Genomic DNA, 24,441 nt, shown 5'->3' with positions numbered 1-24,441 from the left:
TGGCCCGCATAGTGCGGGCCCAGTCCTTTGGAGGGTGTCTCGGGCACCCTTAATCTTGGTGGAAGGGGTCCCCCGACCCCAGGCAGTACTACCCTGGACGAACTCTTTCTCAAGGAGCTCTACTGCTACTAAATACTTACATGTTTGTTATGAGAAATTGTTCATTTATTTTATAGACAATTAAAACTTGATTTGTCTATTACTAAACATTGTTTAAATACGATACTAGAATTAATGCTTCTTTTTAAGCCATGGGCTGAGTCTTGTGATGTGATGTACGAATGCGGTATGACACGCGGTTGACGATGTACAACATTAAAAAGACTAAATCGAAATAATTACTTATCTGTCTAAAAACAGTTTAGGTAATTTATATTTAATGTCTGCATGAATTTTTTGCCCTGATAATGTTATTAGATGTGGTCAGGCATCACTGTTACGGAATTTATGCGTTTATTGCGAAAACTTGTTTCGGACGTGATAAAAAGAAACTGCGTCAAAAATTCGTCGAATTAAGAACATCCTCCTTTTTCTTGAAGTCGGTTAAAAATGTAGATATGAAAAATACTGTCGGTTTTGCCGGTTATTTTATGGAATCTACTAGCTGGTTATATAAAATATGTTACGCAATTAATGACTCGAGGCAAAGTTAAACTTTCTCATACATAAGAAGTTCTGAAAAGAGACACTCATTTAATCGCATAATAACTATATTTTTTTTATAACAAAAACCGACCTCAAAAGTTCGTGGAGTTATATCTATTTGCCAAGTTTTATTGAAATCGGTTAACGGAAAGTGCGTGAAACCGGATTCGTCCCCTAGTTTTCCACCTTTATAGGTGGAATATTTTCTTCAAATTTAAATGGGATCAATACTGAGGTATTCTCTTTTCTATAAAAAAAAGAATCATTAAAATCGGTCCACAAATGCCGCAAAAATCCCGTAACATACCCACTAAAAATACAGTCGCCGAATTGAGAACCTTCTCTTTGTTTAAAGTTGCTGAAAATCAGCGCTACAAAACGGTTTAAAAAAAGCCTTTTTGTGGCTAAAGCTGAGCAAGTCCCGATTGCACCAGCCGCGACACGCATGACGGTGAATTAGGTACTGCATTATCAATTATTTTAATTCAGTAAACAGTATCAATTTATTATTAGTATTAAATATATATTATTATTGTTCCTTTGTTGTTTTGTCTATACGCGCGTCTGTGCTTGTGTAATAAGCAGTTTCCTTTCTTCTTCTTTCTTTCTTTCTAAATTCGGTTAAAAATAATTTAGGAAATCCCTAAGTTTAAGTGTTTTCGCCTGACACGTTAATATTTGATAAACTAAATATACAATATTTAGTTTACAACATTTGATCATATGTCTAAACTGCTTTTATCGTGTAAAAGTCATAAAAATAGTTCTGTGTAGAAATAATATAATATGTAGGTATTTGTGAAATTTTATAACTCTCCTACTTAAGTATAAAAAAAATCACATACTAATTTAATTCGTAGAATATTTAAACCTCTTTCCTGAAAAGTTGTATTTTTGCTTATGTGGTCTTAATACACTAAATTTAATTTTCATCGCCACAGAAGCTCGTGATTAAGGACCAAAAAAGAGCCAAAGACAGGCTCGAAACATTATCGAACAAAAATTCGACTTAATTACGTGAGTTATTTAGTAGCAGTAGAGCTCCTTGTGAAAGAGTTCGTCCAGGGAAGTACTGCCACCTTAACTATTTCTGCCGCCAAGCAGTAATGTCATCATTACAGTACAGTGTTCCGGTTTTGAAGGGTAAGGGTGCTGGTGAAATTACAAGCACATGGGACTTGTCAACTTATATCTCAGGGTGACGGGCGCAGTGGCAGTGCCTCTCAGATCTTTGCGGTTTAAAGTTTTGAGTGGCACTGCAACTGTTATGGACAGCCGTGTAGCTTACCATCAGACGCACGACTTGTTTGTCCCGTCACTTAATATTATAAAAAAAATCTTTACGGAGAGATATAGCAAGATCCCCTGTGCTATAAGTGCTAGAGTAAAAATATTCGCAAAAATACAACGCTACTTGCTGAAAAAAATGGCGGACTTTTGAAGTTACAAGTACAGCTATTACAAAGATTATTTTTATTTTAAGTATATAATGAAGAAAAAACGAAGAAAGAAATAGTGATAAAGAAAGTTAGAACTACATTCCTTACACCAAACTTTTAAACCAAATTACAGAACACTTTATCCTAAAAATTCCAATAATTGCGAATTCAAAGCTTTTGTTCAAAGTAATAGAAGATAATGTGATTTAAGTGCAAGTGAAAACATAAATATTGGCTCCCGCCGCTTGAGACTATTTAAACCACCCAAATAAGTGAACTAAGTTATTTAAGAGAAAGTGAAAACATAATGTATTAGAACCACAATGGAAAATATTACGGACGATCCCGATAATGAAACGAAGACATGGCTCAAAGGACTTGTATTCAAGCGAAAATCTTAATAAAAAAATAAGGCTACTCGACTAGACTATTACCTTGAAAGTAGAGTCACTATTTTACATTTATTCGTTACTATTAATTTAGTACTATCAGGGGTTGTCTACATTGTTCAAATGATTCTGGTCTGAGACATAATCTTAGGTTAAGATTTATAAAACAAACATGGACTTCGATTACGTAAAAATGGAGGGCTAAGCAAATTTTTCTTATTCACAAAACGAACATTGCCCAAGTTTTGAGCAAGAAATTAAATAAAATTAAAGTTTTTTACTTCATACTTTCTTGCTTGAACTTGGGAAAATTATTTATTATTATAACAAAGATGATATCAGTCGTACCACTACCGACGTCTCCTAGCGAACCATGCCAGACGCTTAGCCAACTAAGCCACGGAATGAAACAGCGCATCTCACAAACTTTTCTATGTGATTGTTGTCGGATCTTTTGTATTTTGGTTTTCAACGACTTTTTAGCCGAAGCGCCTGTTCGAATCCGGCCGGATCGAAGGAATATTTTCTAAGTGTTGGATCTTTGTATTAATAATTAACTATTAAAAAAAAAAACAAACTAGTGGGGTAATTGCACAAAAAATAATTGAATATCATGGTGAATCATTCTGACATTCAATAAAAATTTAATTAGACAAAGTTTGTTTTGTAAATACGAAAAACTTACTTAGCTCACCATGCTTGCTTAGTCCAAATCAATCAATCAGTTCGTTTTATAAATCTCAGCGCTAGATAGTACTCAGAAAATTCAACTAAGAAAGGTCCGCGGACTTTAATACGTAAGCTGGTTCAACTGAAAATCCAATACACGACTTACGCGTGAAGGAGTCACTCTCGGATATCTTGTGTCATTACGTATTATATAATTTTTATTCTAGGCATAAAATACAGAAAATCGAAATCAAAAATGTTCGATTTCTAAACTGCCCCTTATCTATTACCTATTATCCTTCTCCGTCCGACATTTGTTCGAAACAGTTACTGTCAAATCAGTAATACTCGACCAACTTAAAACATGCATTATGCGAGTGAAGCTCCATACTTGACATTGTCAAAGTCAAATAATCATTTATTCCCATCGAGATGCTCGATGAGTTTTCTACGGCAGTAGGTCAGATGCTGTAGTTATATATAATAACAGTTTTGGTAATAAACAAATTAAGTCTTATATAGGTAGTCCTCTATAAATTCATAGTAAAGCCTAAGTAAAAGTATTAGTAAACAACTAGAAATTTCATTTTTCATTGAATTGATGTTTATTCCATAGGTAAAATTTTTGCACTCGAAAACGTAATTTTTTAAGCTACCACTCATTACGCTGACCTCCCTGAGAAGAACGACCAAGAAACTCTAGGGATTGCTCTTTTCTAATAAACTTATATGCTATGGAATAAATACACTTTGACTCGTAATTGTGTGAAATCTAGACTCATGTTGTCTTTCCATACATCTTTATCTAACAAATACTCTTCAATTTTGTGATATGACTTTTCAATTAAAATACGTTTAATGTAAGTTATAAACTAAGGAAATGCTAACCTTAATATAAACTCCGGAATCTTATTGTTAAAACGTATACAATTCCCCATAAAAGAATCGTTTACCTTAGTTAAACGAAATTGTGGTACCATGAGTTTGGACTTCGTTCGAAGATTAATATTAGGTATGGAAATGTTCTTTCTTAATGAAATTATGTCGCCCGTTTATGCAACACAAATATGGTTTGTATATCTGCCGCTTTACACCACATGAGAATCCCTTAGGACATTATACTATGGAAGTAACTAAAATAAACTGGTCTAGCAGTAGCAACATCGATAATCTCACGTATTCTGCGGACTGCGTATATATATGTGGAAACCATTGAAGTTTACTATCTAAGGTTACTCCCAAAAAGACAGCTTTATTAACAAGGTCTAACTTTTCTCCATTTATTTCTATGATTGGACTAGTCGATTTAGCATTAGGTAATTAAAATTTAACACACTTTGTCTTCTTTTAATTTGGTCGAGTATTACTTATTCGACAATAATTGTTTCCGTCGGATGGCGGACGGAGAACGAGAGCAGACCCTCTGATTCAACTGAAAAACAGACATACGTATTTACGGTTTAAGATTGAAATTAAATTTAAAATTAGAAGTCAAGAATGTTGAAAATTGTTAAAAAATTGTTTGTTTTGACGTTGTTTGGAAATGTGTAAATTAAACACTAAATTAAATACAAGTTAAAAATGTTAAATGAGCATTTGTAGCTATGGAAGAGTGGTGCCTCTTGACACAGGCTTGATAAGCTTAATAGGAGGTACCATCCACTGTTAATGTAATGTTAATTGTATTACTGAACTAAACATTTTATTATTATTATGTATTATTATGTACCTAATAGCTACGCTAGGAAAGCTTGAGTCACGTAAAATTTAATCTGCCTTATTCCAGGTATTAGTGCTGGAAGCAGGAGGCGACGAGCCAGTACCGACTTCTGTACCGCATTTCATAACGTCGTACTGGCTAAGGAACGATACAGACTGGAACTATTACACCGAACCCCAGGAGAAGGCGTGTGGGGCGGAAGGTGGTAAATGCTACTGGCCCCGAGCTAAAATGTTGGGTAAGTAATTTATTTCTCAACGAATTGTGCAAGTACGTTACATTTAAATTGATTTACAAAACCAAGAAACACCATTTAGTTGCAGCATAAATCGAGTACAGAACATTGTTTAAAGAAACCAGTATCTCGCAGGTACTCAAAGTATCCTTGTTACTGGTATGCTTATAGCCCGATAGGAAAGGATATTTCCAAAATTAAGTTTAACATTGATAGCATGAATTAACAACATACATACATATCGATACATTAGACACAATTGGCGAAAAGATCAAAATGTAGATAATGGGTGTGTAATGAATCGTATATTTTCAACCTAACGCTCAATTAATATAATTTTATTTAATATAAACTTTTTTCATGTAATAATTAACTTAATTTATGGAACGTTTAATATAAACTTTCGTTGTATAATTTCATTTTTGATAACAATCATTAACCCTAATACTCATTAAAAAAAATATATATTACAAACCACCAATTTACTTAACTAAAAATATTACATAAATTTGACCTAAATTGAGTTCGGAAACGCCAATAAATTCGGTTGTGGCACTCGCCTGCGCTGTCGCGGCACAGCTTCAACTTCATTTAGTATTGTTAATAAGTATAGTGTACCACCGCTTCTTTTTAATTTAATTGTATTGTATTTGTTTCCTTTTTTGGTGTACAATAAAGAATGTTTGTATTGTATTGTATTGTATTGTATTGTATTGTAAAGTGCCTGTTGCATTGCTATTGTTGTGTTTGTTTGTACTATATTTGCTTATGTGGATGCAATAAAGTATATTTCTATTGAATTGATTATTAAATTTAAGGTAGCCTTGATTGAAATTGAGAAATTTGTCTAAAAACAATTGGCAGTTTGAAATTGATATACTGAAAACTTTGAACGAGATCATGCTTGATTGCGCGATTGACCGTAAAATGGTGTCCTTCTTATTATTCTAGGTGGATGTTCAGCGATAAACGGAATGATGTATATGCGAGGTCATCCAGCCGACTACGGCGGCTGGGCTGTGAACGGAGCTAAAGGGTGGTCTTGGAGTGATGTAATGCCTTACTTCCTCATGAGTGAAGATAACAAGGAGATTGGGACTGTCGTTTCACAGGAGCATCATAATACTGGTGGACCTATGCCAGTTAGACGGGTATGCAAGTGGGCCTTGTAAATACCGAGATGAGAGATTTTGGGTTAAAAAAATTGCCATTGGGAGAAATAATTCAATCGATCAAAAGTAATTTTTCAGAGAAATATTCTAAAATATATAGTTATCTCTTCTTTTAACCGATGTTGTAGGTTGGATCATTTTAGAATAGTTACGTATTATTATAGTTTTCCTTCTATCTTCACAGTTCCCCTATGTGCCAAGGTTAGCACATGACATAGTATCAGGATCTATTGAACTGGGTTACCCTCCGACGACTGACCTCAACGGGGATAATGTCACTGGATTTACTATTGCACAGACGTTTAACAAGTTAGTAATCTATTCTAACTTTAGTAACCGATTGTAATTTTAAAAACGAGTTTACCAAGAAGTCTACTTACTGTGCATGCAAGTGCGAGCGAACGATAATGCGAAAAATAAAGGTTCAATTTACATTGCTGCGGAACGGAATGGAAGGGAAGATATTGTGACGAAATTGTATATAGTATAATAAACTTTATTTTAATGCCGTAACGTACCTATCTGGGGAGCATTGCCACTGCACCCGTCATACTAAGACATAAAGTTGACAGTTGTTATATCTATGGTTGTTACGGACCGGCCATTTGACCTGACAGACATAAATAAACTATTACATTTAATTTTTTTGATTGCTCTGTGTCAATGTTTTTTTGCATATTGTTCGTTCGGTTCTGTTGTTTGTTTTGTTACTTTTACTTAAAATATAATCTGAATTAACGTAGAACTTATTTAATTTTTGTACGTTTTCAGTAACGGTTCTCGTTATACAACCTCCCGTGGTTACATTCGGCCAGCATCGCATCGCAAGAACTTGCACGTCGTGTTTAGAGCGCTCGTCTCCAGAGTGATCGTGGATCCTGTACGCAAGAAGGCCACTGGCGTGGAGTACATTAATAACAGAGGAGAGAAGAAGATCGTCAATGTTAATAAAGAAGTAAGTTCGTTCGTCATTAACAAGAAGAATAAACGAGCCAGACATTATTATTCAAATATCGATCGCGTTGTTTATCTGGTCTCTGTAATGTTTTTCTCTAATTACAAGAATCTTCAAGAAATATGTGACATAAGACCTTTATTTATGTTAAAGATACTTATGACATGTACTTTTCAGTGCTATGATTAATGGAATGATAAAAGTTGTATTTTTAAATTCATCATCGTCATTACGGGAAATTACTTACGACATTATATGTCCACAATGCTAACTAATTGGGCTACCTAGGCTATAAACGGCATCATCAAACGATTTTAGTTACAGTACTAAGGCTGAGATTTACAAAACGAACTAAGTAAGTATTTCGATTAGTAAAAATGGCGAGCTAAGTTTTTGTACTCGTATTTACAAAACGAACTCTGCATACCTTAAGCAGGGAATTACGGCGGCGGCAATTAAACTTAGGTAAAGTTCGTTTTTAAATATGAAAACTTAGCTCGCGATTTTTACTTAAGCGAAGTCGATAGTTCGTTTTATGATATATCAGTCTAAGACTGTTTCTTTATCCTTCTGATGAACGTAAGCTTTTATAATAGAATGCTATATTACATACAATCTATGCTAATATTGCCCTGCAAGACACGGCTCTATTCGACGTCATTCCAACTTACACTACATTAGAAAATCTTTCTTCGAAGATATAAGCAACAAATATATGTGCAATACTATGTAACATAACGGAATCATGTAATACAAATTATCTATATATTTTCTTTTAGGTAATTCTCTCAGCAGGAGCCCTAAACTCCCCTCAAATTCTGCTTCTCTCAGGCATCGGTCCAAAGGAAACCTTGGACAAGTTCCATATTCCCACAATTGAGGATCTTCCTGGAGTAGGACAGAACCTGCAGAATCATGTCGGTGTGAAAGTTAACTTCAATTTGACTAAAGAAATTAATTTACAAGAGCTCACTTGGGCTACTGCCATGGATTATATGTTGAAGAGAGAAGGACCCCTGTCTAGTACTGGAATGTCTCAGGTAGGTAATCGAGGAAGAAGCGACATGATCCGCAAGAGCCTGTTTTTTATTTATGAAGACGTTTGATTACGTGGATCAAAATAAAAGTTTTTTTTTCAAATTAAATCAAAATAATCTTCCTTTCATAGGTAAGCATTGTTACACTTGAACTCATGACATTGGTTAAACTCTACCGCTCATACGTAAGGCAGATTCCCCTGAGGAGAAAGAGCAAGAAACTGTAGGGGTTGCTCTTTGTAAATAACATTTGTGCGCATTCAACATTTACAATATATTTTTTTATCCTTTGAAACATTCTGCTGTTTGAAAGCAAAAAGAAATTCGATCTTTGGATCAAGACTACCTCCATGAGCTAAACGGGTTACTACAACGGATTTTTGTCATCCAAGTATAGCAGAAGTTGTATAATAACCTATAGTGTAAAGTTTTTGTTTCACTATAGTTTTAAATCTCATGAATGGCAAATTTTGTATAACAACCGGAATCTTGTTACAGAAGTGTATAATACATTACTACTTAAATGAATTTGTGACTTTGTGAAGACGACTATCAGGAACAGCTAGTTTATTTTTATTCCTCGTATTAGTGTTATGTCTGTCACTATTTTTCATAAAGAGATTACCTACTATTCCTCTTAACATAAATTACATTTTCATAGATGTACTGTGACGCTAGTGTATAGTTGATATTATTTTTCTTAATTATAATCACTGACTTACAATTATATGGACGTCGGGTACGCGCTAAAAAGTGTCCGAACTTATAGGGCGTTAAAATCGTATACAGAGCGTCATTCAAGCTCTAGTCTTCGTTTGTTCGACTGACAGCGAAGCAAGCAAAATTAGACAGTACTGCGATGACATTACAATTTAAATTCAACGTTTTAGCTTTTTTCATATACCTTGACATGTCACTACGTTTAAATAGGTTGACTTGGGACATTTTTTTCGCGGTTTTTGTATTAGACCCGTCGTCCATTTATTTGTAAGTCAATGATTATAATATAACATTTTTTATTAAAAAAACCGACTATTAAAAGTTTGTTTCGCGGCTTTTTTTCTGGAATTAGATGTAATTCCAGGAAGAAAGCCGCGAAATAGATGTATTTGCCAAGGTTTATAGAAATTCATCCCCTAGTTGCCACTCTTAGACGTGGAGTATTTTCTTCAAATTTAAATGGGACCAATACTGATATACCCTCTTTACAACAAAAAAAGATCATCAAAATCGGTGCACAAATGGAGTAATCGCGTAAATACATACAAAAAAAATACAATCGGTTTAAGAACCTCCTCCTACTTTTTTGAATGCGTTTAAAAATAAGGGCAAAATTAAGAAGCGCAGCTGTAGCGCCACAGTTGCGGCACTGCAGCGCTTTTACAAGCGTGCAATTTGAAGGCGTCCTAACAGATGGAGGAAGTTGACCATAATTTCTATTAAAATTTCGAACTATCTGCAAGGACTAAGGCTTAATTTATGTTCCTGCGGAATGAAAGTGATTTTGTATAACGAAATTGTACATAGCGTACCTAATGAACTTTATGCCAATATTTTAGCAGCAGTAGAGCTCCCTGTGAAAGAGTTCGTCCAGGGAAATACTGCCACTTATGGAAGGCCCGAAATGTTGATTGTTTGAATAAACAAATATACGCGGCTTATATTCGAAAAAATAGTTTCATTTTCTAAATCCATATGCGATCAAAATAGCAAAACAGAGGTGTTCTAAAAATTTTGATTTCTGTGTTTGAACAAATCACAACATAGTATTGTGTCTATTTCAGTTGACGGGTTTGGTAAATTCTAAATATGCGCCAGCCGGCGGTCGCCATCCTGATCTACAGTTCTTCTTCTATGGATACAGTGCTGACTGCAGCGACGGACTTCACAATGAACCGGGCGACAAAGGCAGGGACTTACAGTAAGTAAAGAATCTAAAACAAGCTATGAAATACGGAACAGTCTTGACAATGTAGCCCTTGTTTGATATCCAAACGCAATTTCGAATTCTGTCAGAACGAAGGAACTGCCGTCCACTAATGAAACGCAGCTACTCGTAAGTGGTCAAATATCCGTTTTAAATAACAAAAGATAGAGCACAAAATTCTTTTGTAACAGTTAAAATTAGTTATCGTGTGGAACTTCCCTAACGATGCATACCTGAAATATCATTAAACAATTTCAATATTCTAAAACTGGGTTATGGTTTTTTTATCTATATCATTATCATATCTCAAAAAAATATTTTGTCACTTAGCCTCGTTTTAGTTAGTCGACGGCGGGGAATTTTTCTCTGCGTTCGTATTTTTCAGTACAGAATACTAAAAAACCGACCTCAAAAGTCATTCATCCCCTAGTTTGCCACCCTTAGAGGTAAAATATTATTAAATGGGACCACTACTCAGGTACCCTCTTTCCAACAAAAAAAAAACAATCATCAAAATCGGTTTACAAAGTTATCGGAGTTATCGCGTTTGTATGTAACAAAAAAATATATAGTCGAATTGAAAGCCTCCTCCTTTTTTTTTAAGTTGGTTAATTATAACAAACTAGTGGAGTAATTTCTCAAAAAACATCAATATCATGGTGATAAAAATAATATATACATATAAATAAAAACAATAACATCATGATATTAAACTTAAATAGGAGAGACATCTATCTACTCGTATTAGTAGCAGTAGAGACCTCCTTGTGAAGAGTGAGTCCAGAGAAGTACTGCCACCTTACCTATTTCTGCGGCCAAGCAGTAATGTGAGCATTACTGTGTTCCAGTTTTGAAGTATAAGGGTGCTGGTGTCTTATTTATATAGTCGTACTTATTGTGTCTTAAAATTACGAGACATTATATTACGAGGAACGTTTCAAGACAAGGTTGAACTTTAGCGCCGGTACTAGTTTTCAATTTTTTTTCTTATTATATATATCAAGTGACGGGACGAACAAGTCGTGCGCCTGATGGTAAGCTACACGCCTGTCCATAACAGTTGCACTCAGAGGTTTAAATCGCAAATTTCTGAACGGCACTGCCACTGCGCATGTCATCCTCAGACATAAGTTGACAAGTCTCATGTGCCTGTAATTTCACCAGCTCACACCGTAATGCTGATAATATTACTTGGCGGCAGAAATAGGTACGGTGGCAGTATTTCCCTGGACGAACTCTTTCACGAGTGCATGAGTGAATGCAACTGTATGGACAGACGCTACATCTTCCACCAGATTTAATTTACTTTTAATATTTATTGTTCATTATAATGCTAAACTATAAATTGTTTACAGTTTACAAAAATTTGATTTTCTTTATACATATCTATTTTATCTATCACAAACTTCACAGATCAGACTTGAAAAGTTTACAATTTTCAGGATCTCCGTAGTAAACCTAATGCCCAAGAGTCGTGGATACCTCACTATCAAATCTGTAGACCCTACGGTTGCCCCAGTGATGCAACCTAACTATTTCTATGACGAGCGTGATTTCGACATCTTGGTAGAAGGGGTTAAGATCACTTACAGATTGGCCAATTCAACGGTAAGATATTTCGAAAACTTTGTACAGCCAAATTGTTACGTAAATAAATAAAAAAAAAACTAAAAGTTTGCTTATCCAATTTCGCTGTGTTCGTTCCCGCGGTCTCAACGTCAAAATGAATCACATGAGCCCAAACACAAGATAGCTGCTGCATATTGTTGAGGAGTTCCTCTCATCTGTCTGCTATTTCAATCATCAAATCGGCTCTAAATTACCATGAGATGGTAGTAAAACATTTGTGACATTCAATAAACTAAAAATGAAAATGATTAAAGTGACGTCTCTATAAAGCGATAGTCGCTGTAAAGATACCTCTCTGAATTAAGAAATAAATTTGTCGCAAATAGCGTTACGGAAAAAAGGTCGTTAAAAACCACTACGGAAACTAAAATTCACCTAACGAACCAACAGACGCTGGTTAGTTCCGTGTCTTAAGCCGGATTTAGATTTGTCTGACGTGTCGTGTCGTGACGCGTCAGAACGATATCGGTTTCATACATTTAATTAAAATTTAAATTCAAAATATTTATTTTTCAGATAACTGGACCCATTGGTGTTAGTATAACAGGGAAAAAACTTATAGGCTATTGTTAGTAGGAAAATTATTTAACATATTACTTAATTCTTAAGATCTAAAACGTCTTGGACTTACGAGACATCTCGTGCGGAAATATTGTCCGTACGTATTGTCAGTACAGGCGCTCTGTGGTTCTCTGCCACAACCTTCAGGATGTTGTTGTTACTCCCCCGGAGCTTTCTAACAAACGGTGCTAATTTTTAAAACAAAACGGTACAAAAGCAATTCCTATTGGCCAAAGCAAACATCTCGGAGGCGCTGCAGTGCTGGGGTAGTCTCAACATCATCCTTAACACGTTATTATATTGGACGCGCAGGGAATTTAGCGATCTCTGGGAGCACCTAAACCACAAGCCTTTATGAATTACTTCATTAATATGGTTACATTTATATTAGTGTGTCGCAATTTGACTTGTGCTGAATGTATGAAACCGATAGCGTTCTGTCGCGTCACGACACGTCAGACAAATGTAAACCCGGTTTCAATTGGCGGAACATCTAACACGGCATTGCCCGAGAATGCTGGTTCGATTCCAGATGGATCTAATGAATTTTTCTTAATGTTTCGATTTTTGTTATAATATTTATGACAAACTAAGTAGTGGAGTAATTTCACAAAAAGTAATTAAATATCATAGTAGTAAAACATCGTCCCATTCAATAAACTTAAAAATTATCATAACATGTTGTTTTCATTGGAATTATGTACGTTTTTTCAGATAATGCGTGAAAAATACGGCATGGTACCTGTATCGGACCCAGAAGGACCGTGTGGGGATGGCGGTACAGGTCCATCAGACGAATACATCAAATGTATAGCGAAGCATGACACGGCAGCTGAGAATCATCAAGTCGGGACTTGCAAAATGGGAGCCGATGACGACCCTATGGCTGTTGTTGATACTGAACTTAAAGTCTTTGGTGTAGAAGGTAAGATAATCGACTATTATTATTACTGTGAAGATGTTTGTGAAGTAACAGTAGAGCTCCTTGTGAAAGAGTTTGACCAGAGAAGTACTGACACCTTACGTGTTTTTGCCGCCAAGTGATAACCTGAGCATTACTGCGTTCCAGTTTTGAAGGGTTAATATCATTGCTGCTATGAACAGGCATGTTGCTTACCGCCAGGTGTATGACGTGTTCGTTCCTACACTTGGGATCATAAAAAAATAGAACAAACACAAAGAATAATTCCTTGTTAAAGTTGGAAGAAGGAACAGTGTGGCCTTGTTTTTATATAGGGTTTTTCAACATGAGCTTTGTTTTGCAAATCAAAATAAAACAATAAATTTAGACTACAATAATACAAATTTTTATTGTATTAAAAAAGTAAGCTTTGGCAATTATGAACGAAAAATGATATCTGATAAATGTCCATCACAACAGTTACAGATGTCGATTCTTTCATCAAAGTTTTTAATCACTTTTTGATAAAATGCTAGGTGTGTTTCGTTAATCACTCCATGAATTTTGAGTTTTAAGGCTGCAATCGATTCGATTGGCTCCGTATAGACTCTGTCTTTAACATAACCCCATAAAAAATAATCCAGCGATGTTAAATCACATGTTCGAGCTAGCCACTTAATGGCTGTATTTCGTGAAATTATGCGATCGGGAAATTTGCAATAAATTCATTGTTTCGGTGGCTGTGTAACTTAACGTTCACAAAGTTCTTGTTGGAAAACCCTTTATTATAATATTTGTGTTGCAAACATGAACACGTCGATAATATCAAATTCTTCATTATTTACATATAATCGTTATTTTTTTTGTATATAGATCATTAAAATATTTTTTTGGTTATGTATGACAATAACTTTCAACTGTCTCTTGCAGGTTTAAGAGTAGCTGATGCATCAATAATCCCAACGGTCACAACAGGTACGAGAAACTCAATCTCTAAATAATAAATAGATATTTTTTTTATAAAAAAACGAAATTTAGAATTTTCTGGAATTACGCCTATTTGCCAAGTTTTATTGAAATCTGTTAACATTTCATTCCCTAATTTGCCACCCTTATAGAGGTGGAATATTTTCTTCAAATTTCAATGGGACCATTACTGAGGCGCCCCCTTTCCAACAAGAATCATCAAAAATCGGTTAATAAATGACAGAGTAATCTCGTAATATTGACAAAAAAAAATCAGACGGATTGAGAACCTCTTCGTTTTTTGAAGTCAACTGCTTCCGTGGCCGAACGGTTATCTTGCTGAACTGCCACGCAGAGGTCCCGGGTTCGATTCCCGAGCAGGGTAAAATATTTGTATGGCCTATATTTATTTCTCTTGTGAGTTCGGGAGTAACTTGTGGTTGTTTACATGTGTGTCTATGGCATCCACGATACAGGGTTTCTCTAGTGCGGATGTGTGTGTTTTAAGAGTTCGTCCAGGGAAGTACTGCCACCTTAGCTACTTCTGCTTCCAAGCAGTAAAGTGAGCATTACTTCGTTCCGGTTTTGAAGGGTAAAGGTGCTGGTGAAATTACAGGTACATGGGACTTATCAACTTATGTCTCAGGGTGATGCGCGCAGAGGCAGTGCATCTCAGATCTTTGCGATTTAAAGCTCTGAATGGGACTGCGACTGTTATGGACAGGCGTGTCGTTTATCATCAGGCGCAAGACTTGTTCGTCCTATCACTTAGTATCATAAAAAAAAGTTGAAATTCGGTTAGCAATAATTAAATTTTATGCGACTATTACAAACGGTCATTGCATATGTTTCAGGTAACACAGCAGCGCCAGTAATTATGATAGGTGAGAGAGCAGCAGACTTCATTATCAAACGTTATCAACGCTCAAAGAACCAGCCACAACAACCAGACTTGGGCAATCGCTTTGACAGCAGCGATACTGACAATAGAGGAAACTATGCTAGTAACGAAGACAATATAAACAATAACCAAGATAATGCGAATAATAATGAAGGCAATCGCGATAAGTAAGATACAATTTCTATCTCTTGTTTAAGTCACAATTCCATATTTACTTTTATCACGACTTATGTGTTACAGGTCATTGTTTTAATTTTGCATTATATCTGTAGATTTGTAGTTGGCTGGATTGTTGGATGACGGTTGTAGTTTGAATCAAGTATTGTACATTTTGTAGATATCAAATGTAGAGTTTGTAGTATCATTTACTATTTTAATGATAAAATAACTTTTATTATCTAATAAAGGTGAGCGGAGAAGGGCTGTGTTTTAGCAACCAATTTTTTTTTTGACTATACAGCGGCGTGGAGATGTCATAATGATGGCCTACTTATTGGTTGCTTATATGCAGCTCTGTCTCTTATTGTTCTTATTTTTCACCAGTATGGTGAATAATATTTTACCATAGCATAATAAGACCAAGTAGGGCAACACCCGTCTGCTAGGAGCTGAGTTAGGGTTGTCACATTATTATTTTAGTTGTACTTACAAGTTGTAGACATTATTTGAAAAAAAAAAAAGGTATTCATCACCTTGTTTTTATAGTATAGTACGACATAACCTTTATTATATGCTATACTTACATATTGATATTAGCAGTAGAGGTTCTTGTGAGAGTTCGTTCAGGGAATGACTACCACCTCACCTTCCGGTTTGGAAGGGTAAGGGTGCTGGTGAAATTACAGGCACACGGGACTTGTCAACCTTGTGTCTCAGGGTGACGGGGACAGTGGCAGTGCCCTTAAGACTTTTGCGATTAAAAGCTCTAAGTGGCACTGCAACTGTTGTGAATAGTTAACCTTTTTTTTACGGGGGGGAAATCTTTATAGATACCCCTGAGCACAGGGAGACTCAGGGGTTATGGGGGGACTCTCCCTCCCTGGGTTTACCTCCCGCCGGTTGAGTCGCGCCGTGGGGTCGGTGCATATTCACCACGACATGGATAGTTAACCTACTTGGTCTTATCCTACTATGATTTTACCTTCCCCGAGATTCTGTGAACATCCCGTTACAGACTTCGTCATAATTCCGTGTACATCGAAAAGATTCATCTCCGTAAGCTCACTCCCTACGAGATCCTGTGCGGGTAACCGACAGTTTACAATAGCACATTTTATCACCACACTTATAAATTATATACTTAGTAAATAGTCAAAATGCACATGCAAGGCTTTAAATAGTGCAAACCTTATGTGAACTAAGGTGACTAATTCTACACGCTTATACATTTTTTTATTCCAATACGATCCACTGCTGCGTACAGGTCTCCTTAAGTCATAGTTCGTCTTCGAAGAGTTATGTGAATCTACTTTATTAAAAAATAAATTAATTCCCAGTTTTTATTTCTATATGTAATTGCTGTTAAAGTGTCACTATGGCAATTATGCAATACTTGATTATGACCTGGTACAATTTTTTATTTTTAATAACGCACACACTCAACATAGCCCCGCACTAGGGAAAACCCTGTGTCGCGGGTGCCATGGACACACACATAGACAACCACAAATTACACCCAAACCCACGAGAGAAATAATTGTAGGCCATACAACTATTTCTCCCGGCCCGGGAATCGAACCTGGGACCTCTGCGTGGCAGTCCGGCATGGTAACCGTTCGGCCACGGAGGCAGTTTTTAATTACAATCACATGGGACTTGTCAACTTATGTCTCAGGACGATGGGCGTAGTGACAGTACCCAAAAGATTTTTGCGATTTAAAGTGAGTGGCACTGCAACTGTTATAGATAGGCGTGTCGCTTACCATCAGGCGCAAGACTTGTTCGTCACGTCACTTGGTGTTATAGAAATGATCTTGGTTTTGTTTTACTTATTATTATATTAGAACACCAAATTTTAATTGTAAGCCTTCATTTGAATATTTTGTTAGCACGTACTCTCTGTAGACGTTTTATGATACCTTGTATTTCTCGTTAAGTGAATTAGTATTATTTTGAGAAATAAATATCTTAAACCATACTTTCTAAGATATGCAGTTTTCATTACTGTTACTCGTCAAATAATTATGCTTTTCATACACAAAAAATATTCCCGCTTAAAATTTTCTTTTCAAAAGGCCTTGATTTTATTTGGAGGAGTATGTATGTATATAACTGCTGCTTTATTTGATTCCAATTTTTACGTTACATGACTAAAATATAAAAGAGAAGAATGATTTAAATTTTTATTGTTTAAGTAAACAATAAAAAGCTCCTAAATAGGACCTTAAACACATTCACAGATGGGGATTCGGAGGTTACGAAAGCAACGAGGCCAAGGATGACAAGTTAACAGACGACAACCAATCGAATAAACCAAACTGGAGTTGGCGCCCAAATTGGGATCAGAAATGGCAACAATGGAACCATAAACCTTATGATTTCCCTCAGAATAACAATTGGGATAAGAAGAATGGACAATATCCCTCGCAATACAGCAGATAGATGTTTCATTTCTAGTTTATATTAAAATGGCTTGGACAGTTTAATTAAGAGATCGCGAATTTATTAGAACGACACTTTTAGATGTATTTGTGGCTAAATCACAATGAAAAATTATATTTTTCTATCTGGATAAGGAAGGCCAGACGGGATAAGTAAGGCCTCGCGGGATAAGTCCTGCCAGTCCAGCCAGGAAGACCAGTCGGTGTTAAGCCGGGTACTTACTAGCAAGCTGTAACCGTTGCACGTTATGCTACTAAAAATCATAGTGTGTTCGTGGTTACGATAACCAGGTACTTATGTCTTTTTTGAAGACGAAGTAAAATGACAGTTCATTGTGTTGCCCGTTTGCGAGCAGCTAGTGATTGCAGTCGAGTAAATAAAATATTGACTATCGACTGAATATTGGTTACGCTTATGGAATAAATAGTCGAACTTGTTTCATTTGAATCATCCTCGATCCATTATTCATCCAATTACTGAATACAAAGTTCATTTGAATTGACAATTTTTGTAAGTTCATACATACATACAATGTATTTAGAACGATGTTCATGAAAAATACAAAGAGGAGATGTGTTTTGTTTTTAATTTGAATTTAATATAGATAATCAAATGAGGCTGTTTGTCATAATGTATATATGAGTAAAAATTGATACCGATTCTAGTAGGTACTTGTAAAAATAAGACTATAGAAGGCAATAACGTAATTAGTAATCATTAGAATGTTGTAACATTCACAATTCAGTCATTTTCGCAAAATTTTATCTTCTTTCACGTTCTGTCGATAGAACTATCGACAACAACTACATAACTATTTAAAATTTTATGAAAACTGCCAACCCAAATGTCATTTTACTCCGTCTTCTAAAAAGACAGACTATAGAACCTCGTTACTGTATTTATCACGTTACAATTTACAGTAATGAGTACCCGGCGTAAGGATTGTCATGGGCTGTGATTTGATTACAAACTACAAATATATTTATTAATTGCATTACCGAGTGGCTTGAACACCGATTTACATGGTGTCATCTCTGAGGTCCTGGGTTCGATCTCCGGCTGGGCCAGTGTAGAAAAACTAAATTTTTTAACGGTAGTGGGTGTTTGTGGTACCGTCGTTGTTTCCGATTTCATAACACAAGTGCTTTAGCTACTTACTTTGGAATCAGAGCAACGTAGGTGACGTTGTCTAATATAATAATCGTACAAGTTAATTTTCAGTCCTGAAACCGTGTCGCGTCATTGACGTTTGGATAATTAGTAGTTTGACAGTAAATTAGTAGAAAAAGTTCTACTAATTAACAAGAACATTAATAAGAAAATTAATATATCTTTACATAGCAAATGAAACTATTTTTCCGGTATTAAACAGCGTATATTTGTTTTTTCAAACAAACCGAAATTTCGGGCTCTTTACTCTGTTTGTGACCGGGAAAATAGTTTCATTTCCTATGTGTAACAATCGCGCAAACCTAAGAACTCGATATATCTTTACATACTTTATAATTTTAGACAGTAACTTTTTAATATTATTTGAACTTCCGTTAGGTACTTTCAAATGTATTCCTTCTATCTTTGGTTTCACATTACAAAAAAATGGTATGTTGGAGAGTCAGACCTTTGCGTTTAACGATAATTTTAATGTATAAATGTGGCTTCCTAAGGTGCGTGATTTCACAGATACCACGCCGACGAACTCGAGCACCCACGAGTCGTATCAAGGTTCTTCCATCTGTGCATGTCCGTTTGTGTGGGTGCGTGATTCGCAGCTATTTTGACATCGCAAAATGTGAAATGAAAAAAAAATGTATCGCTGCAACTGCAGCTCTTATTTATTCAATATCTCGCATTATACCTTTGAAGTTACCAACTCCATGTGGACGAGTCTTTGTAACCATGGTCGAGCCTCTTTATCATGGTGCGCTGTTGTGTGCTCGTGCGTGTTAATCCGTAATATTACGGATCGTGGGAAGTCACTTTAGGCGTAAGCATAACTAGTTTTATTCAGATGAGTGCAATCATCTGCTTGTAAGTAGGTGGTACATTATTTTTATAATGAATGTATTGCACGTCTGAATTAAAAGATGCTTCAAGTAAGAATAAATTTAATTGTTAATGAACTATAAGTTATATTATTTTATTTGTAGATAACTCTAGTTACTTTTTCTTCCCACTCCTTTTGCTCTTCGTTTTTGTTGGTTCGTGTGCTGATTCTGATTCAGATCTGAGAACAAAGGATAATTGTTGATAGGGCTTTATTTTTAGAAGTCTGAAAACGTCCAGTAAGATTGTTTCTTAGTTTTAAACGACATAACAAGTACACACTGTAAGAATGTCGAAAACTTTATTTAACATATAAAGTTTTCGACAGATTCTAAAATCTGTCGACTAAAAACTCAAAATAATAAAATAATAATAAACTCTAAAGTTTATTGCGTCATTAATCTACATAGAGGCTCTCATTATGGAAGTTTGAATAAGTTAAATTACTTACTCTTCTGAGTCTTCTGGAGTTTCGGGTACAGTAACGTTCGTTTTCGAGTTACATTTGCTATCACACAGCTCGCTGGAGTCATTGAGAATTTCTTGTTCCTAAAATAAAAGAGTAATTTCATAACTCACATTTCAAACAAATGTAAGAGGTTAATACGTTAAACACTATTTTACTAAGGCACAGATGTTTTACTTATTTACCTAGTAACTTTTTACTTAGGCAACGGATGTAATTTTTTATTAATGTGTGAAATAAACGTTATCATTGGGCTAAATTTACATTGCTGCGGAGCGGAATGGAAGCGAATTTTTGTAATAAAAATGTACATAGCATAATGAACTTCATGTCAATTGTGTTACGTATAAACTAGATACGATACGGTAGCTGGGAAAGTTCCTTAGACTATGCGTGAATTCTCCGAAAAACGCGCGTCTTGTTATTTATCTAAGAGGAACACAGGCGTGTTGTTTATTACCAGGCGCACGACTTGTTTGTCTTGTCTCACTTGGTATCATAAAAAAGACCAACACAACAGCTTAAAACTACTCAACTCGAGTTTTATACCTTACACAATTGACAATAAGTTAATTATGCTATGGTTACAAAAATTCGATTCCATTCCGAAGTTATTTTCTTTTTTTCGTTATTTTCGTTATTCGATTCCATTACGTGATATTAGAACCATGATAGTAGTAGCAGTAGAGCTCCTTGTGAAAGAGTTCGTCCAGGGTAGCACTGCCACCTTACCTGTTTCTGCCGCCAAGCAGTAATGTCAATATTTGTATGGGCTACATTTATTTCTCGCGTGAGTTTGGGTGAATTTGTGATTGTGTTATGTGTAGGTTCATGGCATTCGCTATACTAGCGTGGATAGCGTGGGTTTAGCGTGGGGTTATAAGTGTGTGCGTTAGATTAGCGGCGCCAAACCACGCGACTCGTAGCGTAAGGCCATTTTGTAGATGTGGAAGTTGTAAATAAAGCATGTTATTACTTACAAATTCATTTTCATAAACGATAGTATGCAGCTCGGTTTCATCGGCCGAATTATCACACATGGAGTGTACACTGCCTGCACTACTGCGTGATGATACCGACGCTCGCGTTGCAGGTCTTGACTTTGCTTCTGCGATAAATACGGGATCTTTTATTTGTGACGATTATGATTTTTTAAAATATTTTTTATCTTTATATCGACGGTTGAAAGGTAAATGTCACTAAGCGTAATTTCGATAAAAAAATGAGATTATTGCATTTTTGTTTGATTGGGAAGAACATCTACGACAAGAAAATATCAGTATAAAATATTTAAAACATGTTTACATAATGTTTTGATTTTGAGATTTTTGAGCTCTTTAATGACTTTTCATAGTAAAAAAAACGCAAAATCTAATTATTTTCATTAGTCAATTTGGTTATGACCGACAAAGCCGAAAACTGTTAAGTATATATTTAAGACTTCATTGTATTAAAAGTTTTTTTGCTCTAAAGTGTAATAGTTTCCGAGTTATTCAATGACAAAGATTTGCTTGAAAAGTTGTGTTGTCAACCCTAAAATATATAAAAACAACAGCTGTTTGGAGACAACTACAAGGAGGTACTCAGCACATATTGTACTTTTAAAAGGTCGTTGTTCTCTGTCGTTGATCAGCAAATAATAGCCCATCAGTTTCTTCTTTCATTCTTTGATATTTTACTACATATCGGGTATTTTATTTTGTTACCCCCAAATTCCGTGTTTCACGACCCAATATTGACATTTACATTTACCCTTTTGATATCAAAAGCGTCATTTTCTTTCTATTTAGCGACAAAAAATTTGGTGCTGTGCTATGACCATAAAGTTCTGGCAAATTAAATGGACCATATAATGGGTACCATATGGAATGGAAATACAGTTTTAGCGACATCTAGCAACATTTAAACCTTCTGTTTAGTGATATTTGCTTTAGTCTGGTTGGCAACACTGCTTTCTTATTCTTAGTTAGTTCAAAGGCCAATTGTATGGTTTTGTTTTGTATTTACAACACAATACAACGTTTACTTATTAACTTTTGGGTTGTGACAGCAAGTTATTGGAATAGTTTGTTTACTAGTTTCATTGTTCATCTGTAACAGTCGCAGAAACCTGAGAAGTCTATGCTTAGTGTGTGTTGATTAATATTCCACGGCGATGTTTGCTAGTTTATTTCGTTTCGGCAAGGGGTGGTCGTTCTATAATTCATAGCATTATATTCTTTGATCATATTCTTACCTTGCTGTTTCCCTTTTTTACCAGCGCCTTTTTTCTTATTGCCAGCTTTAGAATCAGTACTGGACTGCGATGGTACGCCTCTGCCAGATCTCCGGATCGTTACATTGGAGACGTCTAGATCTTCTAGAGGAGATTTTTTTTGTTTTGGTGGGGACTGCTGTTTCTTGGTTGTCGCCTCCGCTTTGGCTTTACGTGCTGTGAATATAAGAGTTTGGGATAAGGCAAGTTGGCAGGAGTTACTACAATAGGAGAAATAAGGAAAGATATTCGAGCCCTTATTTCGGTGTTTATAGAATTGTCGTTTTTTTTCGATAATAACCTAAACACTTTAGTTTGATAGGGTTTGAATGTCAACCACTGCCTATACTTGTAATGTATAAAATAATATTCATGTCGATCCGCTTTTGAGCATTTGAATAACGACATTGTGATGGGAACTACGATGTTGATATTCAATGAAAATTTAAACGCGATAAAACCTACCTCTATCGACATCAACTACAGAGCGTTGCGACCGGCTCCTCTTGATGCCTCCTCCTTCGTTGTTCTCTTGTCTTTTCTCTTGGTTCTGTTTATCCGTTTCGGAGGACTTCGGAGTAGGTGATAGTTTCTTTTTCTTGCCTGTACATGTTGACATTATTTCATTAATATAAAATAATAAGGCGGTTGGATTTTTGAAGCGTGTCGCTTCCAGCACAAATTCAGAAAGCAGTCCTGCACGATACGGCCCGTATTTTTCGCCGATTCTTGAGCCTGAGTCCCTGACCCCGGCTGTGCCATTGTGACGGGGAATACCGCCTCTCCCATTTAAAAATTCAAAATTAATCTTTTAGGCCATGGGAGAGGCGAGAGTTTAAAATAGATATCCGAAATAATAATATAATGTGCCAAACAACCACACCAATTGCCTGGTCTCAAAACAGGGAATTCTCTGTTCTATGAGTGCCAGAATAACGGAATTCACTGGAACACTACTCGGAACACTCACACCAAAACTAATTTAGAAAGATGTAGATTTCGCACAGATGGCGCTACGGCAAGAAAGTCGTTAAAAACTAAAAACGAAGCTCTTCCACAAGCACATAGAAAAATTGTAATCGTAAGGTCCGCTAGTTCGTTCTGTGGCTTAGTTGGCATAGCGTCTGGCACGGTTTGCTGGAAAACGTTGGTTCGAATCTAGCCGGATCAAAGATTTTTTTCTAAGTCGAACACGATCTTTGTATTAATAAATAATTATTACAAACTAGTCGAGTAATTTCACAAAAATAATTGAATACCGTGATGGTCAAATATTGTGAAATTCAATTCAAACCGGGGATCTCCTCATCCAATCCAACCATAATGCAAACCGTTGGGACGTCGGTAAATTGTTGGTTTATCATTTTAGGTCAAATTTACAATACAAATGAAAAAAAAAAATGTAATTATGTAACATTCTCCTGACCGTTTACGGCTACGGCAACTGCTTCAACTCCGCTGTTGGTAGTGGTCGTGCGCTCTCACGTGGATCACATAGCCAATCTTATTAGTAAAGACCCGTGCACATAGGGGGCACGTGAGCACACTATAAACGAAGTGGTAGCTGATCACCGTAGATGGTCGGGCTCACAGAACCATAAGTACAGTACAAGTGCTTGCCCAACTTGAGCTCAGTCCACGATTTTAGCTTTATACGTTATGGTCGTGTCAATTAGCTCGCGCAAAAACTCGAAAATCGTAGAAAAATGCCTCATTTCACTACTTTGGAGTGCAAAAATGACACTTGTAATATTGAGGAATAAGTTTTTAGTATTAAATTATTTTAATTCGTCGAAGAACTAAAATAATTTCAATAATCACTTAATCACACAAAATTATAAGTACAAGTAAGGATAAAAATTGATGAAGTGCAAATTTAGAACGCTTCCGAAGATAAACTTTTCTTTTGATAAAAAAAAGCTGATGTTTTA

The 24,441-nt window shown here is 35.7% G+C and overlaps 2 protein-coding genes across 3 annotated transcripts in view; one reads left to right on the top strand and one right to left on the bottom strand.

Annotated features, from left to right (window-relative positions):
* The window catches only part of LOC113225973 (glucose dehydrogenase [FAD, quinone]-like), a 35,198-nt gene extending 17,412 nt beyond the window's left edge, over positions 1 to 17,786 (top strand). Inside the window, exons 4-14 of the mRNA XM_026458465.1 lie at positions 4,929 to 5,100; positions 6,049 to 6,248; positions 6,454 to 6,578; positions 7,041 to 7,224; positions 8,004 to 8,264; positions 10,046 to 10,182; positions 11,631 to 11,796; positions 13,093 to 13,303; positions 14,210 to 14,254; positions 15,100 to 15,313; positions 17,546 to 17,786. Coding sequence (XP_026314250.1) covers positions 4,929 to 5,100; positions 6,049 to 6,248; positions 6,454 to 6,578; positions 7,041 to 7,224; positions 8,004 to 8,264; positions 10,046 to 10,182; positions 11,631 to 11,796; positions 13,093 to 13,303; positions 14,210 to 14,254; positions 15,100 to 15,313; positions 17,546 to 17,747 — 1,917 coding nt within the window. The 3' untranslated portion in view covers positions 17,748 to 17,786. The remainder of the gene's footprint in view (positions 1 to 4,928; positions 5,101 to 6,048; positions 6,249 to 6,453; positions 6,579 to 7,040; positions 7,225 to 8,003; positions 8,265 to 10,045; positions 10,183 to 11,630; positions 11,797 to 13,092; positions 13,304 to 14,209; positions 14,255 to 15,099; positions 15,314 to 17,545) is intronic.
* Positions 17,787 to 19,818: 2,032 nt separating this feature from the next.
* Positions 19,819 to 24,441, bottom strand: part of LOC113225934 (condensin complex subunit 3) — a 32,585-nt gene continuing 27,962 nt past the window's right edge. Inside the window, exons 25-29 of one of the 2 annotated variants that reach the window (XM_026458408.1) lie at positions 22,976 to 23,113; positions 22,493 to 22,687; positions 21,237 to 21,364; positions 20,242 to 20,339; positions 19,819 to 19,971 (exon numbers count right to left, since the gene is read on the bottom strand). In XM_026458408.1, the coding sequence (XP_026314193.1) occupies positions 19,905 to 19,971; positions 20,242 to 20,339; positions 21,237 to 21,364; positions 22,493 to 22,687; positions 22,976 to 23,113 (626 nt within the window). In that variant the 3' untranslated portion in view covers positions 19,819 to 19,904. The remainder of the gene's footprint in view (positions 19,972 to 20,241; positions 20,340 to 21,236; positions 21,365 to 22,492; positions 22,688 to 22,975; positions 23,114 to 24,441) is intronic. The other variant, XM_026458410.1, reaches the window with a different exon arrangement.

This window comes from Hyposmocoma kahamanoa, unplaced genomic scaffold, assembly GCF_003589595.1.
Source record: "Hyposmocoma kahamanoa isolate Upper Pololo Valley unplaced genomic scaffold, ASM358959v1 180, whole genome shotgun sequence".
Classification (NCBI taxonomy): domain Eukaryota; kingdom Metazoa; phylum Arthropoda; class Insecta; order Lepidoptera; family Cosmopterigidae; genus Hyposmocoma; species Hyposmocoma kahamanoa.
This window is presented reverse-complemented; position numbering and strand designations above follow the sequence as displayed.